General features: G+C 40.8%; 1 protein-coding gene across 1 annotated transcript in view; it reads right to left on the bottom strand.

Moving 5' to 3' along the window:
• Positions 1-16,149, bottom strand: part of DYNC1H1 (dynein cytoplasmic 1 heavy chain 1) — a 70,796-nt gene extending 54,647 nt beyond the window's left edge. The window contains exons 1-8 of the mRNA XM_063090530.1: positions 15,677-16,149; positions 7,458-7,545; positions 4,979-5,152; positions 4,484-4,739; positions 3,785-3,971; positions 2,219-2,490; positions 1,900-2,127; positions 180-1,256 (exon numbers count right to left, since the gene is read on the bottom strand). Coding sequence (XP_062946600.1) covers positions 180-1,256; positions 1,900-2,127; positions 2,219-2,490; positions 3,785-3,971; positions 4,484-4,739; positions 4,979-5,152; positions 7,458-7,545; positions 15,677-15,935 — 2,541 coding nt within the window. The 5' untranslated portion in view covers positions 15,936-16,149. The remainder of the gene's footprint in view (positions 1-179; positions 1,257-1,899; positions 2,128-2,218; positions 2,491-3,784; positions 3,972-4,483; positions 4,740-4,978; positions 5,153-7,457; positions 7,546-15,676) is intronic.
• Positions 16,150-18,047: the final 1,898 nt, after the last annotated feature.

Here is an 18,047-nt window from a genome sequence, read left to right as displayed (position 1 = left end):
GCCTAAACCCCATCAAACAGGATGGCCAGTAAATGGCTCCTTCTCCCTCTGAGCTCACATGGCCTTATGCTGCGTGAGCCATGCGTGCCTTCTATGGGAGAACTAACGTTCTGAGTTACCTATTGCTATGTGTAATTCAAGTGTCCTTAAGGACACTTGAGGACTGAACTAGAACACACCTTTTCTTGGAAGTTGAAGACAGTCTCTGCTAAGCGCTGTACGTATGGGTCAAGTTTGTAGGACTCCCACACCAATACAATGCCTTCTGCGATCAAAGCCTGCACCTCCTTTTTCAAGCCAGCTACCAAAAGCGAAATGGTGTTCCGCTCCTCCACCTTCTCACAGGTCCGTTCGTAGGTACGGACACTTTCGATCAGTGAGATGGCAAACGGGTAAAGCTGGTTTGCTTGATGAGCCTTGTTCACAATAGCCAGTGGGACTCGGAAACCAAGCCACTTGAGGTTGCGGACTTCTTTTGAAAGTGTGATAATCTCAGGAAGAAAGTTAACTTTTAACTTAAGGACGTTTCCAGTTCGGCCCCGAACCCGAGTGCTCTCGATGGTGAAAATGCGCCCCGAGACCCCGAGGTTGCGCTGCTGCACCTTCCTCGCCCAGTCATCAAAGATTTCTTGGGTGTTGAGCTTCATGCGGAAGCTGTCTCCATCCTGCTTCAGCTTCTGGCCTTCCACATGATTCTCCCAGCCCTTGCCAAGGACATCTTCCACGCGTTTCATGTAGGCAGTCAGCTGTCTGTCGATCTGTTTAGCCCAGATGATAGACCCTGACACAGGAGGCAAATCACGAACATGACTCATCTTACAAGCCTGACTTTGTGGATACTGGACCTTGAACTTGTCGTGAAGAGATTCGATGTCATCTTTTACACGCTGGATCAGCTGAGTCTGGTATTCACGAATAGCTCCACGGATATGAGGCCTGACAAACAGTGCATTGAACCTGGAGAAAATCCTAAACATCTCGTTAGCATTCTTGGCTGTGCCAAGTTGATCTCGAAGGCGAGCTGTGATCCGGGTCTCCACCCTGTCAATCCTCTCGTCGTATCTCTTCATTGCAGCCTCCCAAGCTTCTGTGCCTTCTTTGGAAACATCTAGCCCATCTACCTCCTTGACGTTCTCGTAAGCAAGGTTTACTTCCTCAATAGCGTTCGCATCAGCAGCATCAAAGAGAACCTCAGCTACTTTCATATCTTGGGGTTCAGGTACCTCTCCTTGATTCTGCTGTGCAACTGCTGTGACCTAAAAGAGAAAAATTTGTAACAAAAAAATGTTTACCAAATGAAGATTTTAATTTTGTTATATGCACCACACAAAAATTAACAGTCAGCAACAGGTTTTTAAACCTTTACTCAAACGTTTTACAACCACCGTTCAACAAAGCTAAGTAAAACATTATGAGTATATTTTAACTTGGCTCTATAAAGATTTTCTGACAATACAGTTTTGTTGCAGTAGGTTTCTTAAAGAAAGAAAAGAATTGAAGAAGGCAAATTCACAAGAGAAAAACAGCATATACAAAGAAGAGTCATTTAATTCTTTTAATAAATCTCAGACACATGCAATTATCCATTTTGTAGATGAAGACTGAGAAAAAGAAGTTAAAGAATGTGTTCAGGTAATGTAGCTAATAAATGGTGGAATCAGGACTTAAACCCAGGATGTCCGGCGCTAGAGACCATGCAAGATGGTGGAAGGGATGAGTGGATGGAGAACATTAAGGGTTTGGATTGAAACGATGTAATACAGGATCACTAGATCTTAAAGATGATAGTGCCAAGACAAAAATGGAGCTAAAGTACTCAGGGTAAAATAGAAGTAGTTAATTCTTTTAAAAAAAGCATTGAAACAATGCATGTACAAATGTTTAGAATGCAAATCATACCTGTGGCCTTAGGACCCTGACGATGACAGCTCTCAGCTGTTCGTGCTGGCGTCTAAACTTTCTCATCTGATCAAGGCGAGCCTGAAGCTTCCTATGAGCAGGATTGATACGCCACACCATCTTCAGATTTTCTTCCCTTTTTCTTTTGACAATGTCTCTTAACAACACCTGAAGTTTCTCATATTCATCATCCCAAGTCTGAAAAACTTCAAAGCATGCTACCATAACCTAGGATATAATTTAGAAAGCAAGCTTATTACTAAAGCATATTTTCATCTCAAAGCCCTGAGGTTGGGTTTTCTAATATATTAAAACTTACTTTTTCAAATTCTTCATAAGCAACATGCATCAATTTTCTAGTGCCCAATACTTTGAGTAATTGAGAACTCAAGTCTCTTGAAATTGCTTCCACCAAACGCAGTGCCCTCTGGATGGGATATTTTGTGTTTCGAATCTTTCTCAAATGGGTAAAAATTGCCACAAGCGCCTGCCGTATTTTGTCTAGCTCAGTGGCAGACAGCAAATCATTCAGCGGGAAATCTTTCATCAGAGGATTGTAGTCATTCACAGTTTCCAAAGCCTGTTTTAGACCTGGATTAACAGAGAAACAAATAACGATTTTCATGTAAAGTAATAAAACAATTAAAGTAAGATACAAGTGGAACATTTTGATGTTGTAAAAGATTTAGTGACATGTAAACTATCTGTGATATTTGAAAAAAGAACATGTTATTAACAGGATAATTCTAGTGTGGTTCTAGTGTGGTCCCATTTTTGCTTTTTTAAGACTATGGGTCAACTCATACACATTCTAAAGGTTGTGGGTGGTAGTCTCATAGATTTTATCTTTTCTCGCTTTCCTTCTCTAAATGTTCTAACAACAACAATTAAATTTAGAAAAACTAAAATTTTATCACCTTTGAGAACACTAAAATTTAAACCTTATACCCACAGCTCGAGTTAGGTCAGTGAGTTATTATGGACATGGAATCACAGAAGCACCCATGTCCTCATCTATTTCTTGACTTCGTCTGGCGTAAGATAGAAAAAAGTATTAGGAAAGAAATAAAGGGTACAGAGGTGTTTGGAAAAAAAAAAAAAAAGATGATGACAAGGTATACAAGGTGTACATTTCAGCATTAGTAAATGCCCAGGTAACGTGTGCAATGTGATCAAAGAAACTGGAAGGTTTCTACTTGGAATTTCCTCCAACATTTAAAATGCTGGTACCACACCTTCTTTGGGGAGCAGGGAGAAGAACACGACAACTGCTGCTGCCTTAATTACTTGTTCTGACATGTCTCTGTGGGCACAGAGTTGTACAGAAACAGCTAACAATGCCTGGTCCTTCAAACATTTGTGTGCCTAGTACATGCTAATCACTCACCCTGCTCTGCACACAGAAAACTAAATTTATTTTGACCAGTTATGAGAATAGGCAGGAAGGCAGAGCAAAAGAGAAAGGCGCAGGTGAAAAAAGAAGAGGAGAAAGCAGTGCGGACCAGCTCTCCTTCCACAGCCCCTTGGGCAAATAACTTCTGCTTAACTTAAATCATCTTCCTGCTTGGACTGTCAAAAGCACACTTGACTATATATTATACCAAAAAGTACAGCCTACTCAAGGAACCAAACAGGAGGGAAACTCCCAGGGCTCACTATACACAGGCCCAGAAACTGTCTCATGTTCTCAAAACCCCTGAAGGTAAAGATATGCATGTGAAAAATAATTTTCATTACCTAGAATAGAGGGAAAGATGAGACAAGATACAAGAGATAAAATAGTTAAAGATAACACATCTATTAGTGTTCATCTAAATTACTGAATAAGATCTCACAAAAGCCAGGTTAATAACTTACTGATCAGATGATTAGTTCTAGTTGTTACCTGTATCAGTGTCGAAACTGACGGTGGCATGGAAACGCTTGCCGTGTTTCAAGATGTCCAGAGTCAGTAGTACTTCTGGACTCTCTCGTTTCTCTTGGATGCGGTATAATGCACGCTCCAAGTTTAGCCAAAAGCTAATTTCCTGTAAGGCAGTTCCTGATGCAGGATCTCGATCAAGTTTGGTTACCTTTGAAGATAAATAACATTCAAGGGTATTCACTATTTAAACAAAGGCAGAAAAAGTATCATGAACAAAACACATGCATTACAGACTGGCTGGTTAGCTCAGTTGGTTAGAGGATGGTGTTGATAAACATCAAGGTCAAGGATTTGGATCTCTGTACCAGCCAGCCATCAAAAACCAACCAACCAAACAAAACACATGCATTACACTTAATTTTTAAATTTCACGTAGATTTCTTTCTCTGTAAATTAAAAGTGGTTTGATTTGAAATCAAAGGTATGAGACTTCTGAGATTAATGTTTTCGCAGGGTTACTATTTAAACAATCTCAAATTGTACCCTGACCACTCTACCCAGACCAACACTGGTCCTGCATTGAGCATTCCCAGGACCAAGACGAAGTATCACTAGAAAAATCACAGAATTTACCCCACCGACAAAAACTCGTATCTGTTTTCCCACATATATCAAAGACTGATGTATTTTACATGGTAACTTTCAATACTGTGCTCTTACTTTTTGAATTTCTCGAATCCAGCGGTTAACTCCAGATTGTAATTGATTGAGAAAAGTTGGGTCTTCAACCTTATCACCAAAGTCTGTAACTTTTGGCTTTTCTCCACGTTCATAGCACTGTTTTGCAACATTTGTAATAATTGGATGAATTGGCAGGCTGATCTCTGGAATTTCAATATTTTGCTGCAAGTGAAGGAGTCCCATTTCAAGTTCTGCAATCTTTTTTTCAACTGAAGGGGCCATTTTATCACCATCCCTAAAACAATACAAACACCTCCAAATTCAGTGTTATTGGTCTCCAAAGAGATTCTATTATTTCAGATCTGCCAAATATTAATAATATACATAATTATTAATGCAAAGGATTTATATCCTTTTGATTTGCCAAGAAAGCTTTACCCTCCTAATTCCTGAGTTTTACATCATCTTCCACACCATCTTGTGAACACTAAGTGAAATACAACATTCAAACCACAGAAGGAAAATGGTTTTTACCTGTCTGCCTTGCCAGACTCTCTGATATAGGATTTAAAAAAAGGAGCGACCGCATTGCTAATGAAAGAATGCAACGTTTCATATGGTGAGTCTTCACTGAGTGTGAGGACTCGGAGTTGAGAAGATACTGGTTTATCTGCATCAATTACAGGAGTACGTTTAATGAATGCCAAGCTAAAAAGAAAGCAAAAGAAGAAATTAGACAGTCTTATTCTTAATCAGTCGTAATAACTGTAGCCTTCTTTGTGTTGCATACTAATAAAAATTTCATTTGAATGTTTAATTTAAAAATCATATTAAGAATAGACTAAACTGTTGCTTTCCTAATAGTGAAATGTGTTGCTTGTCTTTCTTATTATGTGAGAACTACTGAATCAAGGTTATGGTTATAGCATGTGACCATGATACCAGGCAAAGTTAACCCGTCTCATATACGGGTTGAATTCATAATCTTGACCTAAAAATAACCTGTCTTAGCAACTGCAAGTTACAAGCCAAGATGTACTTAAATCTGATCTTATACTAATTTGTATCATTCATTTATTGCACTAAGTCACCTGTCAGCTTCAATAAACAAAAGTCACTCACAGGCTGAAGTGACAAGACGGTATTTCAGGCTCCCCTTAGCCTGGCCCTAACCAACTCTTCCAGTTTCACCTCCTGCTACACGCCCTCTTCCACCCTAAGACACCATTTAAACTAGACGTTCCATTCCCTAAACATATCATGTGCTTTGTGTTTTTGCTTAAGAAATCTATATTCATCTGCTGAAATTCGAGGTAATACTAAAAATTCAATTCCAGCATGACCTCTTTCACGGGGCTTTCCCTACTCAGAGCAATCTCTCCAATCCCCATGTTTCCGTGGTATTTTTCCAAGTGTCATGGTTGGTTGTGTACCTGCCAAACTTTTCCCCAAAGACCACAAAAGCTTCTTGGGAATAGGAACCAGGTTTTATTTCTTTGTGTACCATTCTATAACTACTGCCATACTGTGCTCAAAGTTGGATGAATTAACGGCTCAAAGATAAATAATAATATTTGAATTTTCTAGTTCCCAGGTTAATACGTTATACAAAATACTTCATATTAGTCTAAAAAGTTTCCTGTTGTAACACATTTAGAAGGAACAAAGTCACTATACTATTCCTGCTAAAAATGTATAACCTGAATCTAATCACAGAGAAACACCAGACAAACCCAACTGAGGGAGGTTCCATAAAACCACTGGTTTGTACTTGTCAAAAATGTCAGTGTAATGAAAGACACAGAAAGGCTAAGGTACTGCTACAGACGAAAGGAGATTAGAAATACAGGACACTAAAGGTAAAGTGTGATCCTGGATTGGATTCTGGATCAGGGGAGAATTACTATAAGGGGCATTACTGAGACAATCTGAACAATTACTGCAATTAGAGAATAATATTGTAGCAATACCACATTTCCAGAATTTGGTAATTGTACTGAGGCTATGAACGAGAATGTTCTTGTTCCCAAAAAATAGGGATAAAGGAGCATGTCGTCTATAATCGATTGTCAAATGATTCGGGAGAAAAAATGGCAATATAAAAGTGGCAAATGTTAACAACTGATATCTGGGAGGTCTACATACTATTCATGTGGCTTGGCTGTAACCCTGAAATTACTCAAAATAATTTTTTTTAAAAACCAATGCAGAATCAATTATAACATTTACATATTTAAATGTGGATATGTCTATTTGAGTATAGATTGGTACAACCTTTCTGGAAGGTGGGAAATCTGGTAACATGCAATTAAAAACTTTAATGATACTTTGCATCTAAACTAGTAATGATATCTTCAGGATTTATCCTAAAAAGAATCAGACCTTTACAAAAGAATGTTTACTAATTACTGGGAATAATGAAAAATCAGATATGCAGTTGTCCCTCATTGTCTGCCAGGGCTTGGTTCCAGGACCAAGCCATAAATGTTCAAGATCTTTATATAAAATGGTGTGGTATTTGCATATAACTTATACAACATTGTTCTGTATACTTTAAATCATCTCTAGATTACTTATAATACCTAATATAATGCAAATACCATGTAAATAGGGGTTATACTATATGGTTTTTATTTGTATTATTTTTTATTGTTGAATTGTTATTTTTTATTTTTTGAAAAATATTTTGGATCCATGGTTGGTTGAATCCACCAACGCAGAACCTGAAGATGTGGAGAACCAACTGTAATCTGAGAGTATTATTAGACCTTCTAAGTACATTATAGCTCAAACTTAAGATGAATATTATGACAATTAAAATAAAAATAGTTTAGAATTTCTATTGACTTGGAAATCCTCTTAATTTGAAGACATGAAACCAAAGACAAGATACAGAATTTAAACAACAAAAAACTTTTGAGTGTTTTCTTAATGTGCTCATCTGAGTCAATTAAGATTTACATTAGCTTTCACAAATTTAAATCTGAGATAATAACATATTCTTACTACTCACCTGTTGGACTTAACCCCATAATGAATGTCTATGTTGATGTTATAGGAAATGAATTCTTTTTCTTCTTCTCCTTCATCACCAACATCCTCTACAAATCATAATAAACATTGAATCAAATTCTTATAAATGTTTCCAATTTCTTATTTATCAACTGCTTAGAGAAGGATTATCCTCACCCCACCCCAACCTGACTTGGTGCTACTTATTTTTCCCTTCCAACCCATTTTTTCTGACTACTGACTTGGTCACTTATTTGCTGTGTGATCGTGGGCATAGTGGTTAACTTCTCTGCACCTCCATTTCTTTGTCTGTAAAATGGGGTGGTTCTGGCATGCCTGGGTTGTTGGAAAGATTAACCAAGTTGACACATGTGAAACACCAGAGCAGGGCCTGGCCTGTGGTAGTGCTGGCTGGTGTTGGCTATTACCAAGTTCTTGCCACCCCATCCCCACAGTCTCATCCCCCTGTGCTCCAAACACAGAAGTCACTTTCCACCACCACCCCCAAGTATATTCTGCCCAGTTGTTTACTCAGCACTTAACATGTGACAGGCTATTTTACTAAGCACTTTACATACATCATACACTTAACCCTTGGGATTGACATGGCTATTATTGTCCTTGTTTTCCAGGTAAATAATATAAGTAAATTGCCCACAGACACTTGGTTGGAAAGCAACAAAGCAAAAATTCTTTCAGAAGTCTGTGATTCCACAGTCCAGTCTCCTCACCAGTACACAGCATGACTCATATTCACCAAGGCCAGGCCCAATGCAAACCCTAAATGAGAAAACTGCTGTCAAGAAACACCCCCAGGACCACTGGGAGGCATTCACCTAGACTTCCCTCTGCTCCATCACAGCTCTTATCAGAGTCTGCTCCAGGTTCAGTTTATGAATGCCATCTTCCTTCCCAACTGTGAGCTCTTGGAAGACAGGGACCATGCTAGATTCCACACAGCACGACACTTTTTAGGCATTTAAAAAAGTTTACTGGAATTTAATAGTAAGATAGCCTCAAGATGCATGTGAACCAAATTTCTAAATAATTAAAAATCAAAATTAAAAAATCAAAAAATTTGTAAAAATGGAAAATAATCCAAACCTCTACATCTAGCACTAATCCACCTCATGCCTAAATGTTCTAGTCAAATTATCTTTGCAATGACATACTGTATAAAATATCTGTGTTAGCAAAAATTACAATCTACGGATTACTTCAACATGATTATTTAACATATGGTTCACCTTCACTTTTAAGTCTTGATGTAACAGAAAAGGCTACCGACTTAACAGTCAGAAGATCTAGGACCAAGTCCTGTCATTTTATTCTGGGCTTCAAATTTGTGAGATGTAAAATGGGTGGTGGAGGAGGGGATGGATACTGTATTAGGTGATCAATGAAGTTTCTTTAAATGCTAAAAACTATGAAATCTGGGTGTACAGGGTCTGAGCAAAAGCTATTTGCTTTGTTAGTTTTACGAGACAAAATTCACAATAAGGAGCATAAATATTAGCATATCCATCAAGAAGACAATAAGTCCTTCAAACTATTGTTTTTGGTTTAATTTTAGGAAGGGAAGTAAAAAGTAGTTGGCAGAACATTCTAGTATGACAGGTACTTCCTAGATATTTTTTAAAAATGACTAATAAAAACAAAACTAAACAAATCAACCGATTTTTCTAACCGCTCACATGTGGCTAAACTACAAGATAAATCATACTGCCTGAAACCAGCCACACATTATAACTGCAATCTATAAAACTTCAATCTACAAAAAGCATAGACACAAAGAATATAAAAAAATACCAATACCCCCAAACTGAAACAGTCATCAAGGTGGTGGAATTATGAAACAGTTCTCCCTCAATTTTTTCTTTTTTTTTTTTTGGCAGCTGGCCGGTACAGGGATGAAATTCTGGACACTGGTGTTATCGGCACCCACTCTAACTAACTGAGCTAACTGGCCATCTCTTCCTTGAATTTTCGGAATTTTCCATAATACTGTTCTATGATTTACATAAAATGTCATAAAAATAACACCCAAATAATATACAGAAAATAACAACAACATTTTATAATCACCAAAGGAAATTACTGACACAACTAAATGGTATATTAAATTTGAATCACTCCTTCCTTCCCAGGAAATAGGGATAAAGGGGCATGTCTATAACCAATTGTCAAATGATTCAGGGAAAAAAATGGCAATATAAGGGCCAGACCGTGGCTCACTTGGGAGTGTGGTGCTGATAACACCAAGTCAAGGATTAAGATCCCCTTACCGGTCATCTGTTTAAAAAAAAAAAAAAAGGCAATATAAAAGTGGCAAATGTTAACTGGTATCTGGGAGTTCTATATAAAGACATCACCTATACAAATAAAATCACGTAGAAAGTATACAGTCCAGACACAGCCTCCAAGCACGTTGTCTGCACTTCCTAATGCAAACGGGGTTAGGGGAACTAGGCACCATTCCAATCGATGAGTCACGGCTGGGTGGCGAACGCTCCAGTTCTGCACTAGGAATACTGCAATGCAGTAGAATGCTGCTTCGGCTCAGGAAGGCACACCCAATGACATAATCTTCAAAAGATGAGAGTGCAACTAAATATTCCCTACTGCTTTGTTAAATTCTAACTGCTCTTGATAACAAAATAACTTATAGAAGTCATCATTAATCAGTCATAGAATATATCTTAGATTGGTCTTTTTATGCATGTTCCTTATAAATACAGAGATCAAATCAAGTCTGAGCATGTAAGACTTTCATTTATAGTTACAGAATTTATGGCGTTATGAATTGCCATCAAATAATTTAACCTTTTTGCCTCTTTGTAAATTATTACATCTCTAAAAATTATTACATCTTCCAAATAATAATTTGACATTTTAGTTTTGTAGAAATGTTTTAAAAAAATTGTTCAGAGGAAAGACACTTGATTATTAATTCTTAACAAAGAGGCTATCAGTCCTGTTTCATTCAGAAGCATACAACAAACACAATCTGCATGTTTTATCCAGTAATACCACTTCTGGTAAAGTTTGAATCAGTTTCCTGATACTTGATAAAGTTACTGGTTGATATGAGGGGTCCTGGAAATCTTTCCCATGGAAAGATTCGTATTATCTTTTAATTCTATTTTTCCACAAACTTTTTGAAGTACTCTTGTAAATAATGGGCCAATATTGTACTGCCTGTTAATACAGTCAAAGAATCAAAGTACCAGTAGAGAAAGTACTGCGCCTGCCTCATGAGTTCTTGTGCTACAAGCAACTAATACACGTTACAATGACTTGTGGACACTTCTCCGGTTTTCTGAGTTCACTGAATTTCTAGAGATGTTCAAAATAGCATTTAGCACTAATCTGTGTATACTTCTATTGAAAGACTAGTTTAATGTATTTCAAACTACTAGTGATCTGTATCATTACATTGTGAATTAGGTGAGCATATGTCTTGTTTAATGAAATACTAAAAAGATGCAAGTTCAATTGCTTTAAGAATTATACTGCCCTCTCCTGAGTAGACAGGACATGTTTTCACAAAGGCTGGTGAACGGGCAGTTGGAAAAGGGATAAAACACACTGGTAAAGTACCAGACCCTGGGTCATTCCTTCATTTCCTCTTCCCTCCCAACCTTCTCCCAGCTGCAGAGCAAGTCTCTTCTCAGTCTAGCGGATGAAGCCATTCATCTCTTCTGGCCCACATGCACTACCAAACTGCTTGTTACACATCTCTGGTTCTCTTTATCTTTCATCTTCTTCCCCCTTTAAAATCCAAAACATAATAATACCATATTACTTTGGTTGATCACTACCATACATGTCCTTCCCTTTTTTCCCCATGTGGTTGTTAGTTCTTCCCCTTGCCCATCTCTGGTGCTTCCTCTTGTCACCTGGATGTCTACTCTTTCGTCCTCCTTCTGGGGAGCTGTGACTTCTTTGCCACAACCACTCCCTGCTAAGAACATGGTGAGAAAGTCTGAGTTTTCTTCCCAACCTGAAGATTTCCATTGTAACACTTTTAGAAGTATGAAGGGAACATTAAACCCCAATAATATTTGTACATAACGTAAAACTGAAATTCATTTTGTATTTTCCAGAAAAAAAGAGAAATAAGGGATTAAAAAAAAAGTTATTAATGCCTAAGAAACTTAAAACTTAGTACTTTTTAAGTTAGTACTAATTCTAAAGAAATAATTGACATAAAATAGATTAAAACAAACACTCCCATTTTTATGGATACCAAGAAATTGCAGAGAGATTAGTTTTTAGGTTTCAGAATCCTCCTTAAAACATCCTTTTCCCAACTGGGTCTTAAAATCCTGGGGTTTTAGTTTTCTCATTCATGAAAGACAAGGGCTGGACTAAATCCCTCCTGCTATTTCCAACCTGATACTCTACGATGCTGATCAACAATTCCATCCGTCCTTACTTTTTAAAAAGAAGTGATTACTGTTTTGCCTCTGCTGTACATAAATTTCATTCACTATGCTATGCTACACATTCAAATGTACTTTGCTGCAGACTGGTTTGTCCTATAAAGGGTTAGGGCCTGTACAGTGTGACAGCTTGGAACACTAAGAACCCAGGCTGATGGTCTCCTCCGGTGCTGCGAGGCCAGATGGTTTTATAGAAAACTCTTCTTGTTAATATATTAACCATTTTACAAATCATATGGGGAGGCTAAGCAAAGGTCAGAAATTAAGACTATACTTCTGAGTCATCAATCTACTACATTTCTTCATACTTTAAGAAAATTAAATCCTCAGAAAACCAATTTTTAAAAACTCACAAAAATATTTCCCATAAGCCTTTCCACACTGCTATATCTCTATGAAGTTGAATACTGTAAAAAGCTGTTTTCTTTCATATTCCATCCCTAGCCATCTCTGCACCAACAAGGAGGTGAAACCCCCAAATGACCTGCCTGAGGAAAAACTGTAATTCTGAACCTAAGTAAGTATTCACCGAAGGGCTGCCACTATTTTTGGTCATAAAGACTAAGGTCCAAGCCTTATACACTTGAGTGTTAAACACACAATGCTCTCCCAGCACCAGATCCCAGCAGTCTGGTCACTAACAAGCTAGAGAGCACAGGCAAGTCGCAGAACCATCAGTTCCACCAGCTGCAAACTGAAGCATAACTATTATGTCCCTACCTACACCACCCAAACTCCCATGGGAGTAGAACACAACAAAAACTGCACTTCAAGTAAAAAGCACTACAAAAACATTATTAACATTGTGAAATGCTTAATGATGTAATGAGCACCTATTTGGTCACAATTTTCTAAGTATACTACAAAGAAAGTTATTTCTTATAGGCCAGGAATTACAGAAATAATATTTCTCTTTTTAAAATGAGGAACTGCAGGGCCAGCCCATGGCTCACTCAGGAGTGTGGTGCTGAGAACACCAAGGCCCTGGGTTCGGATCCTATATAGGGATGGCCTGTTAGCTCACTTGGGAGAGCGTGGTGCTGACAGCACAAAGGCCAGGGTTAAGATCCCCTTACCGGTCATCTTTAAAAAAAAAAAAAAAACTGTAACAACATTCCCTCTTCCACAGACTCTCCACTTCTTCACTGTCAAAATGAGCTGTTAAATTTACAACCTTTATTCTATACTTTGAGGAATGCTGTACTTTAACAACAAGAAAAGTTTTATGGGGCAGCTTAAAAAAAAAAGAAAAGGAATACATATGGCTTCATATAAAATTGCTTCTATATTCAATTACAAGTGTTTGGAGACTTCTTTCCATAAAAAGAAGAGAAGGGAATAAAATAAATAAAAGTAATTTCCCCACTCATTAAATAAATTATATGACTTCATTGTTTTGGAGGGTCTTTATTCAGTTTAAACAATTCAGATCTGTTTTCTCTATTAATGTAAGTCCACCTTTTCACTTTCATCAACTACTGGATGCACATATTCGATTAAATGTACAAATGTCAATGCTAATTCATAAAAACCACCCAGGAGAAAGCCCTCCTACCAAGGGTCATGGGTCTGTACTTATTTTCCTACTGTAGCCAGCATGCTAATAAGACCAACGGGACTATATAGCATAAATGAATTAATTTTAAAATCTTAGATTTTTGTAAGTGAAAAATAAATTATAGACAGGTTGAATTGCTAGAAATACCTCAGTGATTTTTATAAATATAAGAATGAGGTAGGATTTCAATTTTAAATAAGTCTCATTTCTTAGTCAACTTTCAAAAGTGCAAGTCATTACGAAGCCAAGATTTGGATGTCTGGATATTCGTTTTGCTGAAAGGAAGAAAATTCACGCATAAAGAAAACAGAGATGATTTGCACTGTGAAGCATACACAAAAATACAGTCCCCCCCTCCCCTGTGCCCCCTTTAATTTTAGCAAAATTCAATCCTAGGATGTCTGAGAAAAGTGAATTACTGATGATCACTCTAGAAGCAAAGAACAAAACTTACAAATTTTTTTCATAAAAAGGAATTGTGACCCAAGGTTAAAAAATCACTGATTTCAATATGCAACTATACAATAAAAATATGATCAGAATTATCAATAGTCAAACTACTCAAAATCCAATAACTTTAAAAATGCAGACTAAAATTTATTTTAATAAAACAATGTGTATCCATTGAAAAATGTCCAGAAAGACATATGCCAAAATGCTGACGGTGGTTATATCTGGGTTAAAGGATTCTAGGTGATTTTAATTTTATCTGTATACTTTAAATTTTCTACGATGACTATGTATGTTTTTGAAAGAAGAGTAGATGAGTTAAATTTTATTTTTTAAAAACACTAGTGATTTCTGTAAAGAAATACATAACCCCAAACATAACGGTGAGCAACCTTAAACAACGTTAATACTCTAAATATGCTCAAATGGCTTATTTGCTTTGAATATTCCATGTGGATCTAAGAAAAGTATTCCTTCACACTCTCCCAACCTCTGGTAGAAACCAAGGCTACAGTGAAGCGTCTTTTGAGTCAGAATAACCTTTGAACGAAACAAACTATCAGAAACACAAGTATGTGTTGGGGGTGAGGCAGATTGTATACAGGTTCTCCTACTGACAAGAGAACCACACAATTTTTTGAAATTATAACAAACTTGCTGGCAAACATTTCAGACAATCCCCAATCCCTAGGTATACTACCTTTAAGATTTACTTGGATATCCTCCCAAATGGACTACACCCTACATGGGGTCCTCGAATTTGCTCACCATCAACTACAAAGTGGCTTTAAAGAATCAACCAGAAACCCTCAGGCAAACTCCAGACTCTCAGGATTAATCTAGCCTTGCTTTTGGAAGGTCACTATTTGAGGAGACAGCTGGAATATGCAAACCTTTTGCCTCCTCCCCACACTAGGTGCTTAAACTGAGTCTTATTTATTTATTCTTTTAATCTACAAAATCAGACTCAAATACTACAGGGTTATCAGGATTATCTAAGCATTACACAAATACACAGAAGGTCTGATCAGCGAAAACAAGCAACAGACTGGAAACGGAGATGTTGAGTCTAGTCTACGCTTAACCTGAGCCTCAGTTTCCTCACGTGTAAAACGGAGAGATACACCCATTCAGCAAGGATGCTCCGAGGACCAAGAGGGAAACCTACGTCAGAGCATCTCCGTACTAGAGGGATGCCCGGCAGGCGGCCCGGGCTGGCCCTGTCATTCTGTTCTGTGGGCCTCCGCCCCTGGGTCCTCAAAGGCAGGGGCTGTGGCGCCTGCCCGCCAAGGTTCCCTTCCGACCCGCCACGGTCTAAGGGCCAGAATCCAGGCTGCCCACGGCTCCAAGGGTCTCCCCCGGATACATTCCTCCCGGAGCCGGCTCGGCCCGGACACAAATCGAAACCGAAAAGCCCATGTGACATTGGAGACAGGGATGCGGCCTCCGCCCGCCTCAGCCCAGGGAGACGCTGTCTCCACCCAACTCGGCCATCTTGAGAGGCCCGAGCAGACAAAGCGACCCCATTGTTTAGGGTGCCGGCAGGACAGGAGCACTCTCCTGCCTTCCCGCGACCAGGGAGGGGGCACCCCCGGGGCCCTGGCAGGGGGTGTGGCGAGAGCGAGGCCCCGGGCGCGGCCCGGCCTCTGCAGCCACGGGGGCTCTTCCGGCGGGGTCAGGCCCGCGGGGACCCTGCCGAGCCTGCCCTCCGCACGGAACCTGCCCGCGGGGCGTGTGCGAGCCCAGAGGCCGCCCCCGGCCCCGCACCTTTGAGGGTGGAGCGCTCCACCAGCACCGTGTGGACCTGCGGGTCCGAGAGGAACTTGCGCATCTGCTCCAGGGCGCTCTTCTCCTCCAGCGCCGCCTCGAGCGCGGCCGGCGCCTCGCCGCCATCCTCCAGCAGCAGCGGCACCAGCTTGCGCAGGTGCTTCTGCAGCACCGACACGTCGGCCACGTTCTGCACGGCCGACACCTCCAGGCCCGCCGAGCCGTCCTCGCCGCCGCCGCCGCCCCCGGGCTCCGACATGGCGCCGCGCTCGGGACCCGCAGGGAGCGCAGAGAAGGCGGCCGCGACTCGGCGCGCGAGACAGCTAGCGAGCGAGAGAAACGGGCGCCGGAAGCCTAGCCGTCCGCTAGCCCACGGCCGACTGAAGTGAGCGGGAGCCGGCCCCGCCCTAAAGGCAGCAGCCGTCCGCCGGCCCCGCCCCGCTGCCGGCCGCAGCCGCCGCAGCCACCGGCGCCCGTTCGCGGCCCCCGGCGCAAGACGTCGCGCATGCGTGTGGGCGGGGCCGGTGCCGCGCGGCCTTCTGGGACTTGTAGTCCCAGCGCGGGGCGGGGCCGGGCTGTCTCCTCACCGTAAGCCCTAAAGATGGGGGACTTGGTCGGGGCTGCGTCTGCCGTGTTCGCTGCTGTGGACGGAGAGAACCGTACAGAGCCTGAGAAACTCCAAATCTAGTGAACGAATGATGTTAATGACGAGGGCTATTTATTAAACTCTTAGCTTATTCCCGGCATTGTTCCAAGCACTTAACCTGTGTTCTCTCATTGAGTGAATGGTTATTTATTCAGTGCCAAAATATAGGCACCATAGATGTGTTATTAGATATACACAGGGGGACTGAGAACATTTTTCAAAGCGGTGGAGATGAGGGACGTGCCCAGATGTCCCACTGCTAGGCTGGAAACGGAGAGGTTGGAGGGGACGTTCCCAGCAGAGGAACCAGCCTTTACAAAGGCAGAGGGGCCTGATGGTTGTGGCTGGAGCACCGGCTGCAGGGGCAGTGTAAGGTAAATCCAGGAATGACGCCTGAAAGGTAGGTAAAGCCAAACTCTGATGGGAGCTGGCTCCTAATGGCGGAACCATTCCCCCCAAGGATGCTGTGAGCGCCCACATGAGCGCATCTCCCTACAACAGTGATGCTCCCCTAGCAGCCCAGAACTGGCACTGTCATTCTGTGGGCGTCAGCATCTGGGTCCGTACAAGGCAGGGGCTGGGATGCCAGCCACTAAGGTTTCCCCTAGTTCTGATCCACCATGACCTCCTCCCTACACCAAGACGACATAAGGGCCAGAATCCAGGCTGCCCACGTTCCCAGTTAAGAGATGGTAGTTTCTTCTAACGGGTATTAACTGCCCTTTGAAAGTTCGCTTGGAACTTGCTTCTTAAACTGGGCAAAGGGAGAGGAGCCAAAGACATTGTTTAATATGAAAGTGCACAGTCACAGAGCTGAGTCCTGATTGGTGGAATGATGATGGTATGATTTGATTCTCCCACATCATCTCTGGAAAACTATGAAACATACACTGTGCTTATTCCTTGATCATTTACCCAGTGCCATGCCCCAGGGGCTGCTGGAACACAGAGACTAATCAGATAATTTTTGTCTTTAAGGAGCTTATGTAGGAAGTGACAGACTAACACCCCATCCTCTTGCCCTCCATCAGTCTACCCTTGTGTGATATGCCCAGGCAGTTCTAAATAATGTCCAGAAAAAAAACAAATAGTAATAAAGCAACTGTGATGAATTTGTGCTATAATCATAATAACAATGAATAATAATAACACACCACCAACAGCTAACACTGGGTGCTCACTTCATGTTAGGCACCACGCTAAGGGTTTCCCTTCATATATCTTTTAGAGGTAGAAGAAGGAACGAAAGAAAAATCTATTTGGTGCAGGTCAGTGATCTCTGAATTGGCCATGCACCATCTGAGACTCAGAAACCCACAGGGACCTGGCAGATAGAGAGACGGCATGCTGGCTGCATCGTGAGTCAGCACCACCCTGGGAGACGCAGTCACTCAGGCATCCAAGGGACTCAAACTTCTGCAACCTGGCCCAAAGCCAAGGAACAGACAGCAGGTTCTGGATTTGCAGCCCTGGATGATAGGCTCAGAATTAAAAGTGTTCATTATTCCTAAGGGGAAGGAAATTGGCGGAACCTGAACAATCAGCTTACAAGGATTCATGAATTGATCAAACATGCTTGCTTTTCAGTTTTCTAAAGATGTTTGCTGTACTTAATATATAAGAAGAATGGTCAGCACCGGGTGCTGGGCTCTCTAAGGACTTTTTCCCAGAAGCTGGAGAGGCTGTGCCAGGACTGAAGGGTGAGGGGACCTTCTTTCAAGGTGC

The sequence above is a fragment of the Cynocephalus volans genome, chromosome 3 (assembly GCF_027409185.1).
Source record: "Cynocephalus volans isolate mCynVol1 chromosome 3, mCynVol1.pri, whole genome shotgun sequence".
Taxonomy (NCBI): domain Eukaryota; kingdom Metazoa; phylum Chordata; class Mammalia; order Dermoptera; family Cynocephalidae; genus Cynocephalus; species Cynocephalus volans.
The sequence above is the reverse complement of the archived record's forward strand: the minus strand, read 5'-3'. Positions and strand labels throughout refer to the sequence as shown.